At 39.4% G+C, this 18,063-nt stretch overlaps 1 protein-coding gene across 1 annotated transcript; it reads left to right on the forward strand.

Annotated features, from left to right (window-relative positions):
* The first annotated feature begins 10,765 nt into the window (after positions 1-10,765).
* Positions 10,766-16,794, forward strand: LOC118214313 (endothelin receptor type B-like). Its single transcript, XM_035394200.1, has 8 exons — positions 10,766-11,069; positions 11,189-11,664; positions 12,989-13,101; positions 13,206-13,410; positions 13,582-13,731; positions 14,257-14,390; positions 14,486-14,594; positions 14,996-16,794. Exons 2-8 carry the CDS (start codon positions 11,209-11,211, stop codon positions 15,131-15,133), a joined length of 1,305 nt encoding a protein of 434 aa, XP_035250091.1. The 5' UTR covers positions 10,766-11,069; positions 11,189-11,208; the 3' UTR covers positions 15,134-16,794.
* Positions 16,795-18,063: the final 1,269 nt, after the last annotated feature.

The raw sequence follows: 18,063 nt of genomic DNA on the forward strand, positions 1-18,063 counted from the left end.
TGAACGGAACTGGGATGGGGGGGTGGTGCTGTTGGGGGTGGGAGTGGCAGCACTGAGCTTAAATTGGGGTTGGGGGAAATGGAACTTGGCTGAGATGGGGGAGTGTCTGTGCTATATGCAGTTTCTTGGAAAGCTACTACCACTGTCTTTTCAGCTGCTGTTTAAACACCATTTTGAATTACAAGGACACGGTGTCATTGATGCAAAGCACCACTCTCACCAATTTTAGCTACTTGAGTGCTAATAGCTCCCCCTTGTGGAGAATCTTCAGCCTGTTAAATGTCAGTCCGTCAGTCCGTCAGTCCATCAGTCCATCAGTCAGTCAGTCAGTCACAAGCCAGGTCTAGGAGGTGCTTTGCATCTAAAAATCAATTGACAACATCACTTACAACTACCTGACATTCTGATTACCTACAAGGTCACATTGGCGCATTCCTTTCTGTAGAAGGAGTGACCTATGCATTGGAGTCTGCTCCTCCTCCAGAAACAGACCTTGGTCAAAGGTACCATGCACTGCTTTAGCTGAGCAGATTCCTATGTGCTCATCTCGAATGGCTAACATTTCACATTTTCACTTGCAGCAGTTCAAGCTTGGGCACCTTGTCCACGGGCACAGTTGCCTCTCAGGGATTTGATCCTTCAGCCTTGTGAATTCAGGTAATTATGTCCACAGTACTCACCTGTCATATCCAGCACTGGGGACTACGAAAGTGATCATAGGTAAACCTGCAGACTAACACAATCAACTCTTTACCATGCACGGTAGCATGCCTCCAAATCTGCTCGGTTTTCTTTTATACTGTAGTCCTGAGTGGCTCAGTGGTGCTCATCGTGAAGGTGATTATCCCACCCTCAGGGAGAGCTCCATATTCTGGACATCATTATATTGGGTTCAGGCTTAAGTTTGTCGTCATGGTGGAAGCATGGTTAGAGTTTCTGTACTGGTTCTGTACTCTGCATAGAGTAATCTTGAGTTTGAGTCCAGGCTTGAACTTGTTGTCACGGTGGAACGCGGTTACAGCCTGTGTGCTGGTTCTGTTCTCGGCACAAAGTCACCCAGGCATGTGAGCTCCTCGCTGCAGGGTGACTAAAGTTCCTGGTGGATTTACCCGGACACACAGTCAGATCTGTATCTGTAGGACGCCCTCAGTTCCACAGTCAGGAAAATGAGAAGCTTTTTTTTTTTTTTTTTTGTGCATTTGTGATCTGAGTCTCCTGTCTCCAGAAAATACACCGTTCTTTGCTGAAACTCACCTTGCTGCTGGCTGGCACCACTAGCTATATCCATGTTATTAAATAATTACAGGCACTATTAAACTGTTAAATGACTGGTGTGTATCTTTCCTGCAAGACGCACAACAATTCTTGCAAGAGGTGGGAATTGCGATCTATCAATCGGCAACCTTATCACGGAGAGGAAGTGACTGCCAATCTCTTCGACCAGTCATCTGTAGACAAATCCGTAAATCAAATAAATCTGTAAATCTCCCCTTCAGAGATCTGGAGCCAAAATGGCACTCGGCTCTCACAACCGCTTCTGTTTAAAACTTGGCATTGCATTCCGGAGCCCTAGAACGCATCCCAGGTGTATGACCTTTTACCTTAGTTATGTACTTGCACTCTCAACTAAAAATTGGTGGGAAGAACATAGAATTTTTATGTCATATAACTTTGCCTATTGTTAGTTCTTCTTTATTTCTTTGTCATTAGATTTTTAAACATTTTCTGGGTACTCGCATATTATTTTTGGATTCATTTACATCAGTTTGATTCTGAGCTGAGTTGGGCAGTGTACGTGTTGGGTGACTTTCCATCATGTGTTACCTGTGGTAATATATTTGGCTGGGTGGTTTCACTTGTTTGAAAGCCAGCCATGTTAAATGCTTCTGTGAATAAAGCGGCAGAACGAATGCGTAAAGTTCATCAGTTACTAATTCAAACACTGAAGACACAGGGCTGCCATTGTACGCAAAGGAAACCTCAATGACATGCTTTCTTGTTGGGTTATGAGTTTGAAGCTCTGCTGAGTTAAACATCAATGCTGTTCAAATGAGGAAACTCCAGATGCCCTGCTTCCCCCCCGCCCACCCCCTGGCTGAGTGACTGGGGTGATGTTCTGGACAGTGTTCTGGGTGGAGGTCTGAGCAGGCTGTGTGTCTGCTGTTGCTCAGACTTTTCTTCTTGCTTCTTTGGTGCTCCTTCGGCCCCTGTGCACAGTCACATGTTACTGTGAGTCTCAAATCAACTCTGACATCGGGTTCATAAACAGCGCGAGTTGAATTAACGTTGAATGTTTTCTGCGCGGGCTGTTGTGAGACTGATTGATCCTGGTTCAGCCTCTCCTCTGTGCTTAGTCCAAGCTCAGCAAGGTGAGACGGGCCTCCGTTCCTCCTCCTCCTCCTCTCGACCTGTTCTGACTACGAACTGATCTCATCACCAGCCTAGTCAGACTTACTCATTCGGACAAACAGCAGCTCTCTGTTTGAAGAAAACAAAGAGCCTGGAGGATACTGAGTCATTTAAGTGAGGGGCAAGTGGTTTTCCAGGTGTTAAGGATAGCTGTTACCTTTAATGATAAAGAGAGAGCCAAATAAAAAATTTTTAAATACCGCTGTATGTTCTTGCTTTGGATATGCATGTGATCAATTTTCTATATTGTTCTAAAGTTATATTTTGTTCAGATTTTCTATATCAAATTACTGCTTACGGTTTTATGGTGTTATAGAGCATACTTTAATCTATGATCACTGCAATAACGGAGAACGATTTGTGCTGAAGGATGAATCAACCTAACAATATGAACTATTGAACTATAATTTGTTTCCTATTTCCCACAGAATTAAGATAATGTAGACAAATCTCATCCCAACTAAATTGCTAGTCTTTCATATTGGTCAAAGGTTCAAACTGAACAGCTGAATTGCATGTATTTCATTCCACTGAATACAGTCAATTGGATGGTCACCGTACAGTTCAGATTTGTCATTAGATTTCCATTTGGCCTCTGGCAAGCTGCTGTTAAAGCCAGTATTCATGTACTTATCCAATCTAGAAATATCTTTAATTAAATTTGAAAAATTAGAATGGAGTCGTTGTGTCCTTCCTTGAGCGATACAGTATCTGTGGAGATAAATACACTGGAAGGACAAAAAGTGTATTCAATTAAAAGCTTAATATTAAATTTTTCCTCAGGGAAATTTATTGCTTGACATCACTGCACATTATTCTTTCATAAGAGCAGATATGTTACAATCCCTGCCAATATTTTTTATATACTGCATTTTATAATTGCAAAATGGCATAAAAATGGAACAATGTGTTTTGTAGTATTCTGCAAAATTCTTCTGTTTTTTCTCCTTTGTTTCCCAGTTTGTGGTCAACAGTATGGAGTCAGAGACCCATGGATCTTCCAGTGCTAAACTTGCCAGGTCAGTTTGTAAATGATATTTGTTCTCAATTACATTTACCTGGTTGAATAAAGGGTAAATCATTTTGTTTTTATTAACTTTGATAGATACTCTCTATTTGGTTGGTAAAGTAATGGGCCAAGATGACCAAGGGGGTCATTCTCATTGTTATACTCAGGACAGACGATGCTCTAGTGTTTCAGTAACCGTACGTCACTGTACAAGGTGCTTAGTTAACTGAAGTTTGTCTTCTTGCTTTAGACCATGAATTCCATATTTCATATACCTGCCACTGTAAAGCCAGCAAGTCACCAGAAACTTTCCTAAATACTCAAAATATTTATTTTCCTCATACAGAAAAACAGTCTGGGCCAGAAGTAACATGGGATTTATTATAGCGCTGCATACTTTCTGATTCTCAAATTGATTGTCTCTAACCACAGCCTGTTAAACTGTGGTTGTCTTGCAAACACAATGTTGTGGATTGGTCAGAATGAATTCAAAACGATTAAAATCATCTGTGAGTGCTCATAAAAGTTTGTACCGTCATAGGAATGTTGTGGTAGTGCTTTTTTGAACAACTGAGCCAAGATTCCTTCTAAGCAGGGAATTCGTAAAGCCAGTCAGTAATTCTATGTGACTTTGGAGCGGGTCTTCTTTTAGAAAGTTGTTTGTGCTGAGTTTCCTGAGTGCAAAACTGAGGCTTCATTTATGAGAGCAGACATATGATTGCTTTGCTTTCCATTAGGAGCCCAAGAGGTCATTTTCTCTAATTCAGAAAGACTAAAGCGACCTGGCTAAGAATAAGGTTTTTTTTTCTTTTAGTTTTTGTAGTTTGTTGTTGATTTTTTTTTTTTTTTTTTTTTTTTTTTTTTTTTTAAATCAACACAAGTTGATGTCTCACTGTACATGACGGCAATATATTACATCAAATTACTTAATAATAATGGTGTCGCTTGACGTTGCTGTTTGTCTCTCCTCCAATAGCAGAAAAGCAACTGCAAGTTAGATTTAAACAAAGCTGTTAAACTTCAAAGTATTATGATTCTGCAGGCGTATGTATTTGTTTTTTGTTTTCTGCAGCCCAATCCAGCCACCTTCACTGACAAAATGGCTGTTTTTCACACTGTGAATAGAACATGGCAACATGGGAAGAAGGTTCCTGGAATGGTTGCTGCATTTTTCTCAGCATTCCAACTCTGAACCAGAACAGACTCTGTAGCATTTATTCACAGGAATGTGCTTGAGAGTCTAGCTCCAGTGTGTATTTTGTGGGAATGAATTATGGAAACAATAGCAGACCTCTGCGTCTCATATTCATGCTTAACTTGGTAGTCTCTTGCAGTGTTTATTATGATTACCTTGCTTCCAGTCCTCCAGTGTAGTGTAATACCAATATATATGAAAGGGAATCATACTGATCCAGGAAACTACAGGCTTGTAATTCTAACTTTCATTGCATGTAAAATACTATGAGTCTATGATTAGAGACAAGTTAGAATTGTTTCTTGAAAATAACAACATCCTCAGGGATAGCCACCATGGTTTTCTCAAGGTTAGGTCATACCTGACCAACCGTCTGGTGTTCTATGAAGAAGCGGGGGGCCCTTTCAGGCCAGACATGATACAGTGTTAGATACAATCAATCTGGCTTGTAGGTAATCAGAGCCCAGTTTTCTGCAGGTAGCCTATCCCCAGCCTTACCGTTTATCAGCGACTGCTTTTGATCAAATGCAGCCATTTATACATCTGTTTACACAATCCGGCCATTTGTCTGCATAGCAACGAAAGTAGTCTCCATGAGTGCAGTACGGACTAGACATCTGATATTTCACATCTGCTACACTGGTACACATGTTAAGACTCCTAAGACAAATTCAGTTATGACTCTCACACTTTTAATGATCTCCTGTGATGGAGAGCTACTGAAAGTGCGCCTCACTGTTCTAGCGAATATACAGATCACTACGGATCGGGAAACTGGTGCAAGAGCAATATCATCGTGCTGTTCACACCCTGTGAATACTGCACCGTTAAAATGTTTTTTCAAAGCACACACACATTTACAACATGAATTGCGTGGTTGTGGCCCAAAACAGCCAGCTTGACCATTTAATACCAGCAGCCAGCTCTGCACACTGATCATTAGTTCCCTGTGCTTTCTGATTTCACCTCCCTATTTTCGTCTTTCTTCCTTTTGCTCTTTCTCAGCTCTCCCTGACCTTGCTGCAGAATGAAACCACAGCAGTGATTGTGCCTCTTGCTTGGTTTATTTTACTTCCATTTTTGTTCCTCAAGGCTCAGTTCCAGGACCTGCAGTTATTCTCTGTTTGCAGCTCCTCTTCTGCACAGGCAGCCATTTCTCCAGTCACATGCACACCAACAGTGGACAGCTGTGTAATCAGACCCCTACCATCACCCTTCCTGTCACAGGTTTCTATTTTGCTTTGCATTTGCTGTCACAATTTCATACACAATTTGGTGTACAGATGTGCTGGTCTATTTTATACTGCTGCATAGCCTACAAAAAGTTTTGTTTTTTTTAATCAAAAAGAGCTTCATGTCCCCCAAACAAACTTGTCCGCAAAAATGTAGTGAAGTATAATCCGTGTCACCTCAGTTAAGCCCGACGGGCAGACAAAGGGAGTCCCATTTATCTCAGTCAGCTAAGAGCAGGCTCATCTCTGCTACCTGCCCCAGGTCTGGGTCACAAGCCAGGGCACAACCACTGCGGTCAGCATCCTGCATCTCGTTGACCAGTGAGAGGGCCCCATTGTTTCAGTCACAGCTTGATCTGGGCATTAATTGACTAACGCAGCGGTCACAGCATTTACAACTTAAGGTGCTTTTGTGTGGACCGCCTGAGGGGGTAACCGGGTACTGGCATGTGAAGCTGGTAAACATGTTTGCCGCACAATTGACCCATTATGTCTCCTTCGGCGCCCGGCTCCGTAAATCACGTCTCATGGAGAAAAGCAATTTTCCTAAAAACGACTTGTCTTGCCGAGGACAATATTTTTCATTCGCTGTAGTGAAACGAGTAAGTGTGTAGCTACTAAGTGGGAGCTACTAATAAATAAATTAAAATAGTTCAGAAATTTCAACTAGCAAGGAGTTCACAGTTCTTTAGAAAATACAAATAAGAAGCTCTATATACTATTACTATTATTTTATTAAGCAACAATACCTCAGTAAATGGTTCTATTTAGATGCAGGGGAAAATCATGTGAAACATTTCATCAACTTGCTACCATGCCATATACATGTGGCTGCACAAATACATAATCAATTAATTGTTTAATAAACATAGTCCAAAAGTTTCTTTAGTTTAGTGAGTAATTAGGGAACAGCAAGAGAAACATTCAAATCATTAGCCAAAAAATGCTATAAAGTTCTTTTCAAATCTGAGCACAGAGGACGCACTGTTGAGACCTACAAATACCATAATCACAGAAGACCTGCTTGCCTTTGAATGGACTCAGAGGTTGCAGTTTACTAATGACTGTGTCAAAAAGGCCGGTGAAGTGGGTGTGAAGGATGGCCCATGTCTCCTGTCTGCTGTCTCCTCAGTCTACTTGAGTATTGAGTCTAATTAGTCTTTAATAGGCCATCACTCTGTTCAAAAGCTAATATCTGACCAGCTGAAACTTGAAAGGGCAATATCTGTGAGGAGGGTGATTAGTCACTATTCAGCCATAACCCAGCAGGACCACCGTAGAGATTTATGAGCAAAGGTCAGCAGGTCTGTACCAAACAGCACAAATGTCTCAAAGGGACAAAGCCATTTCTGTAAGCATGTAGGACACCAGCTCCCAGCTCTAGTCTTTTCAGAATGATGTGGTGTGTGTGTGCGCGCGTGCGCGCGTGCGCATGTATGTGTGTGTACATGTGCATGTATGTGTGCTTTCATTCTGACTCAAAACTCAAAAGTCAAACTCATTATACAGATTATGATGTAACAAATGTAACAGAATAAATTATGTGATAAATGTCATTATGATGTCACTGTCTGAATAATCAGTCTCATTCATATAGTTTGCTGAAGTTCCAAATTAACGTAACATAACATAACATTATATAATGATGAGAACAGGCCGTTCAGCCCAACAATGCTCACCATTTTCCTGACTAGAGTATGCTGATGATGCTCTTTGTTTTATGTTTTGTTTTTAATTTTAAAATTACAATTCACACATACTTTATAGAATCTGTGTAACATGTTGGGAGGTTCATGTGCTCCTTTTTCAATTAGAGAGATTTGTACCGAAAAGCTAAAAAAAAAAGTAATGTCAATGTTTAACAGAGGAGTTGACTCTGCTGCCCTTATACACAGGCAGTAAAGAGCCCGTGAAATCTGCCCAGTCTGAGCTCTCTTCTGTAATCCTCAGGCCACTGCCAGGGAAAACAAAGGTTCCCGACTTCATCTGAAAACCCTTAGCTCTTCTCAGAACATTCATTTCGAACCCTTACTGCCCGTCGCGCTTCTGCAACACTGCCCTGTTTGTAGTAGCCAAAAGTGAATTCCAGCCAGCTTCACACAACCGCAATTAACACACAAAAAAGCTACTCCGTAGCGCCAGCCCTGCTGTGAACCCAGTTAATTGACATTGAATGTAAGTGATTGCTTCGCCATTGTACACATTAAGATGGATGGAATGTGGAGAATGAAATGCAATTAACGCGAGAGAGGCATAGGCATATGGCTTATGGAATATGAAATATTGCATATGGACTGCGAGGAGATCCAGCTGTGGAGATGACTGCATGTGATAGTGTGCTTGTGGCTTCAGTGAATTCAGTATCATTTTCTCCCAGAATAGTTTACTTTTCAAGCATTACTTAACACTAAATGAATGAAAGCTGTTGTAGATGTAATCTTAAAGTTTTTTTGATTAGGGCTGCTTTTCCCCTTCATTAGTTGTTTGGTTGATATTGCCTAACTGTTGTGTGATTCTCCTTGTTTAAGAAGCATAACTAAGGAAATGTATCCAAGCCTGACAGCCAAGGCAGACACTTCAGCTGAATTTTATTAAGAATTGTTTTAAGACCACTGTTCCCTATTAAGTGTTTTGTCTCTCTTTTTTAAAGTAATACCAGTCACACAGCATGTGACCCAACATGAAAGGACACAACATGACAGACAACAAAATATCAGGTGATAAAATATATCTATTAGTGTTGCAAGTCATTATATGCAATTTGATATGATGACAAAAATAATTAATTAATATGTTTATGAGACTTAGTTCTAGCAAAAAATGTTTGTTCTTTGTAGATGAGTTGCATAGGTTTTGTCCCTCTTTAAAACCAGAATAAATAGCTCAAGATACTTGCATTTAAGTGCTTATCGTTGATTCAAGTTGAGTAAAATTGTCATTGTGATCACTGCTGTGTTAATGAGGAATAGCACTAATAAACTAATAAAAGTTAATTTAATTATCCACCTCAAGTACACACACCATGTGTGCACCCGTGTGTGTGTGTGGGGGTGTGCGTGCACGTGCATGCATGTTAGTTATTATTTTGTTTTTCTTCAAAACAAGAAAGGAAACGTTGATTAAACTCAGAAGTGGAATGAAAGGTTTCTAACTGTAAGTTTCAGACTCACAAAGCTGTAAATGCATTGGTTATTGTTCTTCAGAACATGCTGTGGCTTAGCACCAGTTCAACAAAAGGCCATTCCTGATTATTAAAGCCCACAGCCTTCTTTCAGCTGAACCGCTATAAGATTTTGTAGGGTGTGGCTTCCGTTACAACCAAAAGGCAGTGAACAAAAACTGAATTTGCAAATCTCCCCCACGCCCTTTCAGCCAGACTGTCTGCTTCAGAAAAGCTTAAATTCTGTGCTTTTAAATAACACCTTTTTGTAACTGTTACATTCACCCAGATGGAGGATGTTCAGGGAAAACCGGTAGGGAGGATTTCCTGTGAGAGCTTTGCTAAGGCCCACCCACTTTACCAGAGCAATGATGAGCATGGCAGTGATGATTATGCTGATTGACATGTGATCCCATGTAGTTCCTTCACTGGCACATGTGAGCCATGGCTCTGCTCTCTCTGCTAGCCTCAGTCCAATATTACAATGCAGATACTGCGCTGCAAAATATGCTTTACCAGTACTATTATGAATGTGGAAACCCTTTATATAGCAGACATAGTTTTATGTGTCTCATTTCTCTCTCGTACTTTGACAGAGGTAGTGTGTGATTCTCTCGGACTTTCATAGCCTCAGTCCAAACACAGACTCAGGAATGACCTGCTAGTAAGAGAAGCCACTTCTGATGTGTTATTATCCTAGCAACGGAATAACAGATCAGCTGCATCGGCACAAGCAACATCTGCACCTCTTCTCTATGTGGACGGTGTGGCCAAACAGGAGTATGTGTGTCTACGGGGCTTCCACAGTCTTGCGCAAACATTGGGCCAAGATACTATCAATCAGACAGCACAACACATGTGTTCCTGGTGGTCCTCTGGAAGAATTTCAGTCCTTTTTCCCAGAATTCCTTTGACCTGACTATAAGAAATCAACAACAGGTGTAGATGTAATCTCCGTTTTTGTAGATGGAGCACTACCCTTTCACGAGTGATGGACATCAGCCAAGTATTAGTGCTGTGAAACTAAAACCAGTAGTTTTGTCTGCGGTCTGATCTTTTTTGCTCTGCTGCTTATATTTATTTATTTATTTATTTTTGCTAAGCTGACTTTTATTTTTATTTTTACAGTATTGACACCTTTCTTACCTCTTACACTTTTGACATACCTCAGACTCACAGCCTTTCTACCAAAATAAACAATTTCATCATTTGCGAAACCACATCATCCTTGGTGCACTGGAACAATAAACGGAGTCCGAAAATTGTTACGTTTAAGCACAAATTGAACTGAAATGAGTTCAGTTCCAATTCACATGTAATCAAGTGTTGACGAGGAACGTGCAGTGGAACTGCACACTGCCTTGCAATGGGAATAGAGTTCTGAGGAACATGGGGGATTTAGTTTACAGGCCAAACATTGTGTTTGAAATTACAACGAACATGAAAACAAAAACAAATACCCACAACTGACAGCTAAAATGTGTAATATGCAAAATTCTAAATAACCCGAAATATAAAAGGGTAAATTGGTTATAAAGAACGTTTATGCATATGTGCCGTATAATTCACATATTAAGCGATTCGTTGAATCGGGGCAAGTATCTCGCACTGTTCTGAGATTTACCCTTATTTATAAACTGCTATACGCCGTGACTGGGATAGGCTGTGTCTCTACGCTCCTGAGATATGCGTAGTAGAAGGGGTGTAGCCAAAGGAATGATAGCCTATCAATGATTGATTACGGAGCACTCGACCATAATTAAAGCGCTGGTCGACGTGAGAATATGAGACTCATAGTCGGAATGTGCACTACCACCAAACCATTTCAGATGGCTCAGTCCGTAGTTATTGACCTGGAAAATCATGCAGCCCATAGATAGTCTACTTGTGGGGTTACAACAAAACGACATTGGTGGGATGTGATTGGAATTCAGAAGCAATGACTGTAGACTTTTGACACACAAAACAGGCGAACACGAGTGAGATTTCTGAAGACGCTATAAAGATTGGCCAAGTGCAAGTAATCAACAAGTCCGAAGAGATTCGCCTGCTTTCGAACAAACGGTAATTTATGTAATTTTATTTTGCATCTCTTTTTAAATAATATAGACAGCGTTGTATGTATTGTATCCACACTTGCACTTTACTCAAAACGATTAACAATCTCATGTATTATTTTACAGGTAACTGGGGAATACAGTAAATGTCAAACAACATGGCGAAGTCATTTTTATTTCTGCTGCTGGTGTTTGTAATTGCGGAAAGTTTTATTTTTGTCCGAGCTCAGACAAAGGATCAGACCAGGGAGTCATCGTCCCAATACCCCCACGGTGATGAGTCTCGAGCTCTTAAATCGGGGATCGTCAAGGACGGACCGAATTCAAACTCTTCTGGTCCTCAAGTAGGAATAAAACTTAGGCGACCCAGACCTCTCCCGCCGATGTGCTCGGGTCCTACAGAGATCAGAGATACGTTTAAATATATCAACACTGTGGTCTCGTGTCTTGTTTTCGTGGTGGGAATCATCGGAAACTCGACGTTATTGAGAATCATTTATAAAAACAAATGTATGCGGAACGGACCCAACTTTCTCATTGCGAGCCTGGCGCTGGGCGACCTTTTGCACATAGTGATTGACATACCTATCAATGTATACAAGGTGAGTGTGGGGTAAGTTGGGGTTGGACCCTGAAAATGTTTAAAACACTGATTTGGAGATGACAGATCTGCACTTGGAAAACCAACTGATCTAATTTAGTTAGACTGTCGGGAAAAAAGCTTTATTATTATTATTATTATTATTATTATTATTATTATTATTATCATTATTATTATTGTTGTTAATAATAATAATAATAATAATAATAATAATAATAATGTTTTTTTCAGTTATGTAATATAACGTTTGCAATATATTAAACATTACCAGCAAAACTAAATTTTACCTCGGTACATTTATGATACGTCACAATTGTATTTTTAAATACAACATAGAACATCTATCAAATAAGTGAATCGCAATTGATGGACGGATAAGATAAATGTTTTAATGAACACCAAAAACATGTAACTTACCAAGACAGGCTTACGCCATGACAAAAAGCTAAACAATATTACAGGAAAAATAATGTAGGTATGCATTAAAACAATCGACTTATCAGACAGGTTTACATTATGGGCAAAGACTTCAGGAAAAGATTGATGCAAACAGAAGAACTACGTCATGCTTTTACGTTAATATTGTTGTATCAGTGTATATTCGGGGTTTAGACACAGAAGTAGTTTTATTTATTAACCTGTGAATTTGTTACATTTCCTGAGTTTGTCACGCCACTCTACTGTCTCTGTGAAATCCACTTTACGTTAAGAGGGGTTTGTGTACTGGTATTTGGAAAATCAGATTGCTGCTGGAAATGTTGTTTGGGGGCCAGTAGTAGGCAGTGTTTCTCTTACAGCCGTTTGAAAACTATGTCTCAGTAAGGATGTTGACACTGTACTACTGGAGTTCTGTCTTTCAGTTTCCATGTTCTGCGGAGGTCAGGACTCACTGTACTCACTAAAGGTCCCGTACCACTTATTGAAAGAGTGATGGACTTTATGTCAGTTTCCTGTTCAAATTCCAAATCTGGCCATCTTATCTCCTCCCATCTTGCCAAGAGGCAAACACACACACATGCTTTGTCATCATAAGAATGAAAGAATTACAGAATTAAGGACACACTTTCCTGCTGTCACACACCCAAACCAAACATGTATTTAAGCTTCAAAAATAAGCTACTTTAATATTAATTGAAATATTACCTAAAACGTCATCACAGAATTTGGGTGATTTTGGACGTTTTTTTTTTTTTTCATAATTGAATTGAATTGAAATCTATTTACTTAACCATGATTTTTTAGACTTCAGCATCTCAATGTACTTAGATAGAGCCCAAGGTCTAATAACTTTGGAATATAAAAATAAACAGACTTCTCTTTTCCAGCTCCTGGCAGAAGATTGGCCATTTGGAGTTGGAGTCTGTAAACTGGTGCCATATATTCAGAAAACATCTGTTGGAATCACAGTGCTGAGTTTGTGTGCCCTAAGTATCGACAGGTACAAGTGCTTTTAAGTCAACATTATTTTTTTGTTGGAAGTGAGTCTCTTATACTCAAGACTACAGCAAAGAATAAGTTTCTCACCATGCTTTTCTGCTGTAGGTATCGAGCAGTGGCCTCTTGGAATCGCATCAAAGGAATCGGTGTTCCTAAGTGGACGGCAATAGAAATAACCTTAATATGGGTTCTCTCAATTATCCTTGCTGTGCCAGAGGCTATTGCATTTGATATGATTGCCATGGACTATAAAGGAGAACATCTAAGAATATGTCTGCTCCACCCGATGCAGACGTCCCAGTTCATGCAGGTAAAACATTAATATATTGATTAATATAGCACTTATTTGCACTCATGGTGCTTGCTTTGCATCAGTGACACTATGCCACTTTTTTTTACTGCAATTTTATTATTAGCAAATTCATTGACGCAGAAGTAACACATCTTACAGCACAGCTTCATTTCTTTTTTCCCCGTTTAGTTTTACAAGAAAGCAAAAGACTGGTGGCTGTTCAGTTTCTATTTCTGCATGCCCCTGCTTTGCACAGCCATCTTCTACTCTCTCATGAGCTGTGAGATGCTCCGGAAGAACAACAAGGTGCAGAAGACCTTGAATGACCACCTGAAGCAGGTAGGACAGTGCCTTGAGCCTCCGCAGCTGTGTCTGATTAGATTTGATCATTAAGAATGTATTAACATCTGTCGCATAATACAAATAACCTAGAGATTAAATAAGAGTATGTTATATAAATATTACAATGAAATAAAACCATTATTATTTGATTTTAACGAGGGGAAATCAATCCAAGTTTTGTTTTCTGAAATAGCATTCATTGTCCATTTCTATGCAGATTGAATGTGGATTAGTCAGGGTTATGCAACCCTGGTCCTGGAGAGCTGAAATGTAAATAACAAATATTTGAACTAGATGTAAGATATAACATTTCCAGTTGGTACAACAGGAATCAATTTGACTGTTGTGTTTGTTTTGTGTGTTGTGGTTTATATATTTTTTAATGTATTGACCCAGCTAACAAAAAATGTTTTCACAATGTAACTGGTATGTTTTGCATTGTTATAACATGGCAACAGCATTTTGTGTTTGCTGGAGAGGTTTAATTCTAGAGTCCTTGCCTCCCTCTCTCTTCATCAACAGAGGCGCGAGGTGGCCAAGACAGTGTTCTGTTTGGTGCTCGTGTTCGCCCTCTGCTGGCTGCCGTTGCATCTCAGCAGAATCCTGAAATTAACCATTTACGATGAAAGAGACCCGAATCGGTGTGAGCTGCTGAGGTAAGGTGGTTACCTTAAGTACTCGATAACCCTTAGTACCAGCGTCGGCATTCGTGATAAGCATTTCAGTGTTCCGTATTTGTGTGTTTCGCCAGCTTCTTCCTTGTCCTGGACTACATTGGCATCAACATGGCCTCCGTGAATTCTTGCATCAATCCAATTGCCCTGTATATGGTCAGTAAGAGATTCAAGGACTGTTTCAAGGTAAGAAGCAGCACTGCTTTGAGAGACTTACAAACAGGTCTGTTGAGTAAAGGCCATCTGAGAGTATGAGATGGTCACGTTTCCATCCAGGAGTCAGATTCCTCATTGTGGAGACAGCAGACACACTGTGATATCATGATGTATATGAGTGTTGGTCACCTGTACGCCGTCAAGTATAGACAGCCTATTCCTGGCAGATATGACTGTGTTCATGTTCTCAAGCATTTTTCATTTATTCTTTTTCTTGGAGAAATCTTCTTTGCTTCCCATGTATTTGTATTAGAATCACCAGAATGTATGGTGAAATTATGCACTTCAGCATTTATTATTATTCATTTATTTAATGAAGTAATGAAGTTGAATGTGGCAGATGAGTGAGTGCTGTGTACCTCTGTCCACAGTCATGCCTGTGCTGTTGGTGGACATCCCCGGAAATGCTGGCTCTGGAGGAGAAGCAGACCTGCCTGAGGTCAAAGGTCAATGAGCAGGGCTCAGACCAGAGCAACTCCAAAGCTTCAAATAAGTACACGTCTGCCTGAAAGGAGTGGCCTCCATCTTAGTGTGGACTCTAGCCTGGAACACAACGGACATATGCAGTCATAGAGGCATCCCGTATTCAAAAATGAACTGTGCCTTTTTCAAATATTTTTAAAATATATTTTGAGTTGTGTCAATTGCTGATGCATTGATACTCAATCATTCTTCAACACAGAAAGCTGAAAATGGACTTCTCTTCCTAGCTATAGTTTCTCAGTGAATTATCAAGATAGACTTTGAAAAACAGAAAAAGAAAATAAATTCAAATGGTAGCACATTTGCAACAGAACAACAGAAGCTTTTATAAATGAATTATGAATTTTACATATTTCTGCAATTGTTCTAAACTTGAAACTGTGGCAAACATTTATGAATAACATTAAAACATAGGACATTAAAAACACAAATGACTGGTTGTAAGCCTGGAAAAGATTTAAATAAATGTCTTTGTTTCATTGTTTATTCACTTTGGTTCAGATCATGGTTCTAAAGCATGTAAGTTTGTTTGATCTGGAATGTGGTGTCTGTATGGAGCAATCAAAATAGCATTCAGAATCATGGAACGAAAGTACTTATAACACAAAGTACTTTAACTTCATCTGAAGGTAATTTGTCTTTAGGTTGAGTTCTACAGCAGTGCTCTACAGCAACTATGTGACATCCTGGAATAGTATTGTGGCTTACTGAGAGATGTGTGTCTGAAACATTCATAGGTTCAGCCCTTTCTGACGTTGAACTGGATGTTTTATTGTCTCTGTTCTGTTATGAAGAGTTTGGGTACAGTGACCATTTGTGGACAAAAGGACATGTGTTTTAGCCTTTGAAATGCCTCCCTTCATTTTTAACTCTCTTCATATACATCATTCTTTATTTCACCTTCAATCAAATTCATAATGAAATACATTAAAGTTAGAGTGACTGGAAGAAAAAAATTGGGCTTATATGGACAAGTAGTGTATTTACTGAAAAAGCCAAATAATTAATCACCTGTAACCAGTATCTTCAGAAGTTTTTTTTTGTTTTGTTTTGTTTATGTCGCCATCGGTCAGGAGCAGATTCTGACTAGAAACACTGAAATATATTATTAAATATATTGTTTGGAGCAATATTTCTTATTTAATTAAGGCATTATTAAGTGTTTTTACTCCTGTGCCTTGAACACTTCCATATAAATGATAGAATTTCTGTTAATTAAATGTAAGGTCTTGGACAGTTGTTTTCCATCTTACATTTTTCAAGTGTTTTTTTATTATATTATTCCTACAACAAACATTATCCTGTAAAACAATGTGTCGACATTGTACTGATAAAATGCAAAGAATTTATTTTGGTTTCTCCTGAACATCCCATTTACCATTTAAAATATGGTATTGTTGTATTGTCATTGTGACATTAGTATTGTAAATATTGTGTATACTGTAGTTCTAAAATGAATATTTTTGTCATACTGTATGAAGTCAAAACTGCAGTGATATTTCCTTATTATTGTCCTCTGCTTAATTGCAATGAAATGCTGAAAGAATGTATAGTTTTGCCATACATGTGTACATTTTGTTAAGTGATAGAAATCCAGAGTCAGCCAATATTGTAGAATTGTATAATCTGTTAAAAATGTATCCCCCTCGCATCACAATAAAAACACTGTTCTATATACTATTCTTCATCGGAATGTGTTCCAAGTTTATTCATGAAGGAACAATTTTAGTTGATAGACCTGAGTCAAATTCTGTCCTATAGGAAAGATATTACTAGGCCTTCTAAAAGCCTCTTCTCTCTAAATCAGCCACAGAGTGTCATGTGCATTTTCGGTTTGTGTTGTTGCTTAGTCAGCCATGGCATAGGAATTGAGTTTATCTTGGAGTAGAAATAAGGTGAAAAGGCTAAGTCAGGGATAAAACAGAATGTACTCAGGGATGTTCGTGTGTTCTTGTACGATTCCATGCCTGTGTTTCTGTTTGCCTCTGTGTTTGCGTATGAATGTCAATATTCCTGTACACTTGCACGCTAAATCATAGATTTGAAAGATTTCAAGCTTACCTCTGAATGGTACATTTGTTCACTTTATTAATGTGTTTTTTTTTCTTGATAACTCCCCAGACAAATCTGCATGTGACATTCTTTCAGCCAAGATGTACCAGTTTATCTCAACAAAGTTTGCCAACCTGCCTGTTTCCACGCAGTAAATATTAGTGATCACAAATATAGCAGGTCAGTGTGTTGCAACTGTGCCTAGACCCAGCCAAGCAAGAACATGTTTTAGGAGAGGAATACCAGGGAAACCCACAAGGGAAAAATAAACAGTCATTGACCATTAATTGGCTCATATGACAACAGAATGAAACAAAAGTGCATTTTTACAGGGTGCAGTCTTTGAAACTGTATTTTCTGTGTTATCAATGTGTTGCTGCATGCACAAGAAGACACATACCACATGGAGCAGATAAAAGAACAGGTGAAATGATTTCAGTATGTTAGTAGGACATACAGAGTGCAGAACGGCTCCAAATAAGGATTTATTACCTCCGCCAAAGATGCTATGTTATGATGTCCTTCCATCTGCTTGTCTGTCCCTCTGTGACAGACGTGTCTGGAAAAGTGATGGCAGGATTCCCATAAAATTTGCTGTGTGCGTCTGCCTTACCAAGAGGAGGAAACCTATCGATTTCAATGAGCTCATGACCTTTCCTCTAGCACCACCATGAGGCCAAACATATCTCGAAAAGTACAGACTGGACTGCTAAAACATTTGCTGTGCACGTTCATGCCAGGGGAGTCTTGCCTTGGCGGAGTGAATTATTTCTAGTTTCTTTTCTGCTTTTTGTCACGTAAATTTATATGGAATGCTGTGCCACGCAGGTAATCTCCTTTCTTAAATGACTGATTTCGACTAAATAAAGTCTTTTCCATTACCCCCAATTAAACTTGTGTTCGT

This window comes from Anguilla anguilla, chromosome 15 (genome assembly GCF_013347855.1).
Source record: "Anguilla anguilla isolate fAngAng1 chromosome 15, fAngAng1.pri, whole genome shotgun sequence".
NCBI classification, from domain to species: domain Eukaryota; kingdom Metazoa; phylum Chordata; class Actinopteri; order Anguilliformes; family Anguillidae; genus Anguilla; species Anguilla anguilla.

Excerpts from the sequence above, each read along its gene's own strand:
- LOC118214313 (XM_035394200.1), top strand. The coding sequence starts at position 11,209 with ATGTCAAACAACATGGCGAAGTCATTTTTATTTCTGCTGCTGGTGTTT. Across the intron at positions 14,391-14,485 it reads AATCGGTGTGAGCTGCTGAG|CTTCTTCCTTGTCCTGGACT; the intron begins GTAAGGTGGTTA and ends GTGTTTCGCCAG. Across the intron at positions 14,595-14,995 it reads GATTCAAGGACTGTTTCAAG|TCATGCCTGTGCTGTTGGTG; the intron begins GTAAGAAGCAGC and ends CTCTGTCCACAG.